Below are 8,787 nucleotides of genomic sequence, written 5' to 3' on the forward strand. Positions count from 1 at the left end.
GGAGTCCACTGTCTTCAAATGACAGCCTTCATAGTTAACGCTTCACTTCCTGAACGAGCTCCCTATCTCCTGCAGGATCCTATTCAATAGCATTTTAAACATTTGCATCAAATTAGACTAAACAAAGAAACACTGCGCATCTGTTTAAATTCTTCAGCTACTTTACTGTTATATAGCATGCAAAACGACATTATCACACTATCCTGGCTGTGTTAGTATACACTTTTTTTGCAAGTACAATTACATACCTACATACAATTTGGATTAGCTTTTTGTGCTTTTTATTTTATGTGTTTAATTTCAGCACTGCAAATCAGGATTATAAGCTTTCGTAAACAATAATTCGCAGCCAGACTATCAGAAAAACATGCCAAACTGAGCATGGGAATCTTTTGGAAAGATTAAACATATATAATGAGCCTTGTACATCAACAAATATTTCTCATTGTTTATCCTAATAATGCACTGGTACACCTTCCATTGACTCTTCCTAATAACTGAATATTGACATAATAAAAGATAAACTAAGCTAGTAATTATTTACTTATTGGCCATTTGCACCAATGCTGAGCAGTTGCAATGAATTACAATATCAGCGACATCTGAAATAACAGTATATCTGGTATTTAATAGTATAGTTAGTATGTAGCTCTAAACCTAATCCTTTTTAGTTGCCAAACAATAAGTTGCATAATCTTGTGTGTTAACTTTACTAGACAAGGTTTCACTGGGCGGGGCCTTTTGCAGCATCAAACATCTTCTTTCTTCCCTCCATACCAGACATGGCCTCCACGTTCTTCCTCCAGTCACTGTCCTCAACTGGCCTCTTCTGCAGAAAGAAACAGAAGGGTTACTACTAACTAGCTGTTTTTAAACATGATTATATGATCAGCAAATTATAGAATTCCATTGAATATCACTATAATGAATTTGGGTTTAGCCTTTTGGGTGATTCCACTTGAATGAAAGATTTAAAAGGAAAATGGGTTTTTTTTTTAAAGACTTCCCCGCCATTGATGGAATTTTCCGTCATTTACGAGACGGTAGGGGGCGCTATTACACATCCTCTGAAGGAGTACTGAATCTCTGGATCAAAACACAGTGAAGAAGAAGCAGAAACTAGCAATCGCATATGTAAGCAGATGCATGTGTAAAATAACACGCTTTAGTGTAGCAATAGCAAGCTGGTTAGCAAGATGACTAGCCCCTGCTGGTAGATGTTGTAAATACACTGTATAGTTCTAAAAAGCATATTTCTGGTCATTCAAAAGTAGCCATGTATTCTGATTAAATGATTGAAAGTTTTTAATAGTAATATTCGAAATTAGTAAGAAATGAGTCGTTTGCTTGCAAGTTTCTGAAGTTCTGAGGATCTCGCTGATCTTGGCACATTTTGAGTCAGACATGAACAATTCAGTGGATTGTTAGTTGCAAAGAAAGTCGCAATGAAACAGAAGTAGCGACAGATGTGAACATATTGTGATGGAAATTCGAATGTAATGGATTATCGAAAAAGAACAAATGTAGGGCTGGGACTTGGTTCTATGGTAGTAGTTGATTGGATGTTGAGATGTGGGCGTGGCACTCAAATGAATGCAGATGAACGCAAGTTTTGCTTTTGATTTCATGCCGACTTTATCTGGATACTTGTCTGACCAGATCATTGAATCAATAAGTTGTTTGTTGGCATGTGAACAGCTCCGATAACTGGTTTAGGCTATTCGCGAATGAATCATTCAGTGCGATTTGCAAACTCATTCAATATGTTCATTGAAAAGAATCAGCTCGTTCACAAATCAGACATCTTTATGATGTGTTGAAGCAGGAGCTGAACTCTAAAGTTTGAAATAACGAGGAATAATATGTTTTTTTTAATGAAGTAAACGGTTCAATATTATGCTTCAGAATGGAGACAAGTAAAAGAAAAAGTACAGATTCTTGAAAAAATGTAAAAATACTGTCCACTGCTGGGTAATCGACGGCATGCGACTGATGCAGTTCAAAGACATTCAATTGAACAGCCATTTAATTTGCTGGTTTCACTACACTATTGAAGAGTTTGTCTCTTGTGTTGCGTTTCATCTCTCTGATCAAATAAATACAATTAAAAAAAGGTTATTTCCACTGAAGTCAACTACACATCCACACAAAAGCTTTTCTTCTAGTGTACCATACTTCTGTTGTCCACTCTCGTGTCTGTCATACAACACCCAACCTGCATTATATTCAAGACAAACGCTGAAAAGATTGAACATTGTCACTGTTTGCGCTCTAAAATCATTGCCTTTTACTCCTCCGCTTCATATCTCATGAGCCTCTGCCTTTCAAACAGCTGCTTCTGGTGATGTCAACCTTCTGTCTGAGCTCTGTTAAGCTCTGAATAGTCAGGGTACATTGTTTCTTTTCATTGCCTATTGCTCGATCCACAACTTGTCCAAGTGCCAGTCCAGATAGAAGGTTAGAAGGTTAGTAATGTTTTCACTGGCGTAACCTTGAAGGATTAACAGTTTTCTCCCATTATCTTACATGGAACATTCCATGATGTTTCTACTTGTGTATAGGTTTGTTTTATAAGGTTTGATTCGTATCGATATACCCATTTGACATGGCTTGAATGGCTTGGTCAAATAACTTCACATGTTCAGATGACGTCATACCTTCTCAGTATCCTCTTTCTTTACAGATTTGAGGTTGGCTCGTAGGTCCATTGAGACTTTGTGCTTTGAGCCTAGGAGAGATCGGAGGATGGCGTCTGCTGAAACCCTCACCCTCCTCAGGGTGGGCCGCTTGAACTTCCCCCTCAGGTCCAGAACTTTAATGTTCAGGTCTTTGACCTAGAGGATGGACGGTCATTTGTTTAGTTGCTTATTAGATATATATATATGCATATATACACACTAAGGCTTTGTTCCAAAAGCTAGTGAGCTCACTACATAGATAGCATAATTATACTTTCACAGGTTCAAAGGTAGCATTGCTACCTTTTTTGAATTGAATAGTATTTCCGAATTCTTATTCATAAAACAGTAGACAAAAAAACGATTTTATGTGCATTTTGGTGCAAATGCTGAATGGAAATGCCAAGATACGCATTGAGTCTAAAAAATATGCATAAAAAACGTATGCACTCAACTGAGTCGGATCAATTTTTTATCCGATAATAAAACATGCATAAACCACGATGGAAACACATTTACCGAATAAATTGCTATTATATGATTAAGACCCGCAGTGGCTTCTCATACTAAGAATTAAAGTTTTTTTTTTACTGATATTTGGCACCAGTTTATCAGGAAGTGACAATTTTGTTCTCTTCATCTCGCTGGATGGAAACGGTGATTTACGTGCAAATGTTTTATGCGATATTCCAATTTTGCGCATAATTTAAATGTGCAACTTTGGATGGAAACAGCTAGTGACAGCATGATGTAGTATGTCCGGATTAAATTCATACTACACACATTCATACTGTACTGCAGCACTGTAGTACTCAGACAGTGTGTGATTTCAGACGCAGCTCACGTATTTGTTGTGGAGAAGGCAATCCCATAATGCACTGCAATGTAAAAATCCATGCAAGATAGCAAGCGAAGCAAGAGAAATGTCAATTATAAACAAAATTCTTTCAGAAGTGAACAGTATATCTAAATATATTTAATACTAATTACAATGTACTATTTTAGCAAATGTTTGTGTGTACTTTGATGTAATTTTTATGCTGATTAGAGTCCCATGTTCTTAGCTTAGCAACATGCTAATGCCAAACTGTACTGGAATCAATTGGGAGTTGATTCCCATGAGTAGCACTTTTTGTACGACACAGTTGTAGTCTATTTACATTGTAGCTAATTAGATTCCATTTCAGTTCCTATCTTCCCTTAGAAGGCAATTGACTAGGCCTATGTAGGGAGTAGCCAGCAAGGCAGCTCATAGCCCATACCTATGTAAAAAAAAACATCTACCAAAATTTCTACCACCTTTTCATGAAATCACAATCACAAAGAATTGCACACTAATATTAGAAGCCTACAAATAGAGCAGATGGAGACAGTAACTTGTGACATTGTCCAGCTGGTTATTAAACTATGGCTTATGTGGTTTTCATACCTCACGCTTATTCAGTAAGACTTTGGCTTCAATATCATAGCGCTCCTCATCCACCACATCAATCTTAGCATGAAGCTCTTGACAGAGTTCCTAAAAGAGACAGAAATGTTAACTGAATTTCAGGAATCCTTTTTTATGTGAATGCGTGTTATATTACACAGGGTGCCGACTAACAACATAAAAGCTCAACCAAAAAGGTCTTTTGTTATAAGAAACCAAATATCAAATGGCAATTTTCCTACTTATCGTTTCACTCAAACATACATCTCATAATAATGTCCATGGTTGGCTATTTACATTGCAATTAGTCAAATTAAGATAGGCATTGGGCAAGACATTTGCATCAGCCTTATGAAAGCTAATATGCAAATAAGCAATGGTTGCAGTAGCACAAGCAGCAGTGATTGTACCATTAGATTTCAAGTCGTGAGGATTTTTGTGTGGCACCAAATGAGCAAAACTGTAAGTTTGGAGGGGGACTTTATTTAGCACGGTTACCTGAAGCTCAGCGAATGACATGCCCTGTGTCTGCAGAGGAGGAATTTTCTCCAGCAGATACCTCTGCTTCTCCTCCTCTTTATCCATAGCATGAAGCTCTTGACAGAGTTCCTAAAAGAGACAGAAATGTTAACTGAATTTCAGGAATCCTTTTTTATGTGAATGCGTGTTATATTACACAGGGTGCCGACTAACAACATAAAAGCTCAACCAAAAAGGTCTTTTGTTATAAGAAACCAAATATCAAATGGCAATTTTCCTACTTATCGTTTCACTCAAACATACATCTCATAATAATGTCCATGGTTGGCTATTTACATTGCAATTAGTCAAATTAAGATAGGCATTGGGCAAGACATTTGCATCAGCCTTATGAAAGCTAATATGCAAATAAGCAATGGTTGCAGTAGCACAAGCAGCAGTGATTGTACCATTAGATTTCAAGTCGTGAGGATTTTTGTGTGGCACCAAATGAGCAAAACTGTAAGTTTGGAGGGGGACTTTATTTAGCACGGTTACCTGAAGCTCAGCGAATGACATGCCCTGTGTCTGCAGAGGAGGAATTTTCTCCAGCAGATACCTCTGCTTCTCCTCCTCTTTATCCAACATCTCCTGATCCAGCTCCTCTTTGGCCTTGGCCACCATCAAACTCTGAAACCACACACATATAAATGTCAATGGGCCTGTGACTGTCCCAATACCCAATCCGTGGTCTTTGCTTTTGACAACTTGTCTACTTCTGTGGCATATTTTGGGTATTTAGCCCAAGTGTTCAAGTGGGACCACAAGTGTATAGAACGTTTAATTACCTGATGGGACACACTTACAGTGTTGTATAAAAATGCAAGTAAAGTTTTTACAGAGCTTTATTTACACATTTTGGTTTTCAATACTTTGCACTTTAAAATACATTTCTTAATGTCTGTTTAGTATCCCTATGTAACACAAGACATTGTTTATTAATTGTGGTGCTTCCAATTAAGTGATACAAATCAGTTGCAAGTGTTTTCCTACCAGATTATATGTAATATATTAAGTAATATGATGAATGATGGGATACGCTTAGCCTCAAATACTGCTCTGAAGCCATATTTGAGATATTCTGGATTTAGCGTTCATTAAGGGTACTGAGCTTTGGCATTTTTCGGTCCTGGTACACACTTACTTTTAAGACTAGAATTGTGGAATTGGGACAGTCCCAACATTATCTTGGTTAAGACATCTAGTGATGTGTTATGGACTCAAAAAAAAACTATTCTTCTTATGAATTAGTGATTTTAACAAACCTCTAACCTCCCAAGTATTAAAATCTTAAATCTCAAATATTGCTGCTTGTTGAGTGGGGGGGAAATGATAAATATTAATGTAAATGTTGAATTTATATGTGCTGCAAACCAACCTTTAGCATAAGCTTTCTTGAGGCTGAGATCTTGGACTTCCTCTGGGCCAGAGATGTGAAAGTTATACCACAGTACAGGTAGTACAGATGATCAAATAATCAAAGTTTTATTTGATTTGTTAGAAAAAAATAATGCATAACTTACCTCTTGCCTGAAAATACAGCATAAAATGTACATTAGTATATACTGACAACTTAATACCAGAGATTATTGTTGGTATTAGAGATCCACACTTACCCTTGTTCAGGCATCTTGGCAACTAAAAGAGAGCAAAATCATTTTATTCAGTGATTTCTAGATGAATTTGATACATCAAATCAAATTGAACTCCCACTGAATTTCCACCGACTGAATTTAGGAATACATCACGGCCACATCCTGACCTCCTCTGACCCACTCACATTTTCTGCATATCTCTAGTCAGTGACCGAAACACCCCTCAAACAAAGTCATGAGTGATCCTACTACTTTCTCAGCTGGATTAACACAAGAGCAAGAATTTGGACCCGTCCGGTTCCACAAAGAGAAAGTTATCTAAAGAGGTAAAGCATTTGGTGAAGGGTAAATTTTGGAAAAAATAAATGCTTAAGGTTGAAAGAAAACCGTCAATTACTCATAAATATCAACACAGAACAACTGTCCTATGTAGGGTAAATTTATTATATTATATTATATCAGATTAGATTAGATTATTAAATTTATCTGCAGAAATTATTCACAATAAACAGTAGTCCTCTTGAAGAGTTACACCAACTGAATTGATAAAACTACTAATTATATTAAATTATATTTCTCTAATGCATCATAATAACCCATATAATTACCTGACCATTACGAGAGACTTTATTAATTATGAAAGTTATGAGAATGTCAGGATGAAGAACGCTGATAAAATGAGACTTTCACTATTTCAAAAAGACATTAATAAGACAATAAAACAGTGTCTGGAAGTTAAATATAGAAATGTACTAAATAAACAAAAAAACAAGAGTACCTCAAAATGAACGGAAGACCGCTTGCATTTAGTTTATCATGAAATATATATTTGTTCAATGTCTCTTGTGATCAGCAGATGTCCCATCAGTAGAAGCATCTTACCTTACAATGTGGGTTTGTATCGTGTTGTCCTCAAACGGATTATTGATAACAGAATAGAGATATGCCCTCTTATTTAACCCACAGCGTCTCTGTATCTCTAATCTGTCAGTGGAGGATATTATTAGAGCGCAAATCTTTCACTCTCTCCTTACACGTTGGGTTCATCTCATGGCTCCACGGCTCTTTACTATCTGTCTGCTGCGCCAGTTTATCTGCTCAGAGCTGATTCGTCTGCTATGCTGTGAAATGTCAATATGCAGTGGCTCCAAAAAGTATTTGGACACTTAAGCCACTCTTAATTCAGAATGTCATTGTATTACTTATAAAATATCAAAACATATGTTGCTAGAGATTTTCTCAGGACTAACAGCGCTTTTCTGAGGCATTTTACTGGCAGTGATTTTTTCCACACAGGTGTCCTGTTGGAATAAACACAGGTGTAGATCAACTATCAACATGGTCCACTAACATCTGGCAACAATAAAATGTCAGAATTAAAGGAATAGCTCACCCAAAAATGAAAATGTGTGAAACATTTTCTCACCCTCAGGCCATCCAAGATTTAGAGGAGTTTGTTTCTTCATCAGAACAGATTTGGAGAAATGTAGCATTACATCACCTGTTCACCAGTGGATCTTCTGCAGTGAATGGGTGCCGTTAGAATGAGAGTCCAAACAGCTGATAAAAACATCCACAAGTAATCCACACCACTCCGGTCCATCAATTAATGTCTTGTGACATAAGTTGTGTGTTTGTAGTAAAGAAATCCATTATTAAGACGTTACTATCCACTATAATGCTTCCTACAGTTCATTTTGTCTGAATCAGAAGAGAAATATGTACACATCAAGAAACGTTTACAAGCCAAAACAGCCCAAAACAGTTCTAAACAAATATATTGGTGGATGTTGATGTGAGAGCAGACAACAGGAGATTGACTTTTTCACAGGAGGAAGTGTTATTATAGACTGGAGTGGTGTGGATTACTTGTGGATTATTGTGATGTTTTTATCAGCTGTTTGGACTCTCATTCTGACGGCACCCATTCACTGCAGAGGATCCATTGGTGAGCAAGTGATGTAATGCTACATTTCTAATAAATGCTAATGTCTTACATCAAAGTTCACATAAGAAAGAGTGTTTTCTCCTCGGGGTGTATTGTGTGTGTGTGTGTGTGTTGTGATTTGTCTGTCTGCATGTGTGTGTTTTGAATCCAGCACCTGTCGAGCAGCAGGGCCACATTCCTCTCCTCACGGATCCCCCTGCAGTGCTGAAACATCTCACTCAAACCCTGATCCTCTAATGCTGACCTAGAAAAACACTAACACTGCATGATGGTCTCATCTGCAATGATTGTGAATATGTATTTTTGGAACAGAACTAAAGATACAGCATGCCTGATAAAGGCAAGACACCACGGGTGAATAGGGTAAAAATTTTAATTAGAAATCATACTTTCCCCAGTTGATAATTACATTAAGAATTGCAAACATTAAAGTCCTTGGAAAGGCAACTGAGAGAATTGTTTCTAAACACATTATAAATGTTAGAAATGTATTGCTGATTCCATAAAATGCTTTGCACAAATTCGAACATCTGGGTTGTTTTGTTCTGTTGTAAATAAATCTTAACCAATGATTCCTAATTGCATCTACTTCCGGAAGGCCAAATAAAGTGCTTTTGC

The 8,787-nt window shown here is 36.9% G+C and overlaps 1 protein-coding gene across 3 annotated transcripts; it reads right to left on the reverse strand.

Annotated features, from left to right (window-relative positions):
- Window positions 1-237: 237 nt before the first annotated feature.
- On the reverse strand, window positions 238-7,276 carry LOC107673122 (troponin I, slow skeletal muscle-like). 3 transcript variants are annotated; one of them, XM_016466615.1, is made up of 9 exons: window positions 7,104-7,276; window positions 6,243-6,264; window positions 6,150-6,156; window positions 6,005-6,046; window positions 5,200-5,256; window positions 4,606-4,680; window positions 4,108-4,197; window positions 2,658-2,834; window positions 238-829 (listed from the first exon to the last, which is right to left on the reverse strand). In XM_016466615.1, exons 2-9 carry the CDS (start codon window positions 6,254-6,256, stop codon window positions 725-727), a joined length of 567 nt encoding a protein of 188 aa, XP_016322101.1. In that variant the 5' UTR covers window positions 6,257-6,264; window positions 7,104-7,276; the 3' UTR covers window positions 238-724. The 3 variants fall into 3 exon arrangements, with proteins under 3 accessions (XP_016322101.1, XP_016322083.1, XP_016322091.1); XM_016466597.1 differs by having other exon boundaries at window positions 4,606-4,716; window positions 5,125-5,256; XM_016466605.1 differs by lacking the exon at window positions 4,606-4,680 and having other exon boundaries at window positions 5,125-5,256.
- Window positions 7,277-8,787: the final 1,511 nt, after the last annotated feature.

Source organism: Sinocyclocheilus anshuiensis, unplaced genomic scaffold (assembly GCF_001515605.1).
Source record: "Sinocyclocheilus anshuiensis isolate Anshui unplaced genomic scaffold, SAMN03320099.WGS_v1.1 scaffold453, whole genome shotgun sequence".
Taxonomy (NCBI): domain Eukaryota; kingdom Metazoa; phylum Chordata; class Actinopteri; order Cypriniformes; family Cyprinidae; genus Sinocyclocheilus; species Sinocyclocheilus anshuiensis.

What these genes read in the sequence shown, in the direction of transcription:
- LOC107673122 (XM_016466597.1), bottom strand. An exon ending in CAAGAAAGCTTATGCTAAAG is followed by an intron (nt 5,257 to 6,004) that starts GTTGGTTTGCAG and finishes GTGTGGTTTCAG; the next exon opens with AGTTTGATGGTGGCCAAGGC. An exon ending in TGTCATTCGCTGAGCTTCAG is followed by an intron (nt 4,198 to 4,605) that starts GTAACCGTGCTA and finishes TGTCTCTTTTAG; the next exon opens with GAACTCTGTCAAGAGCTTCA.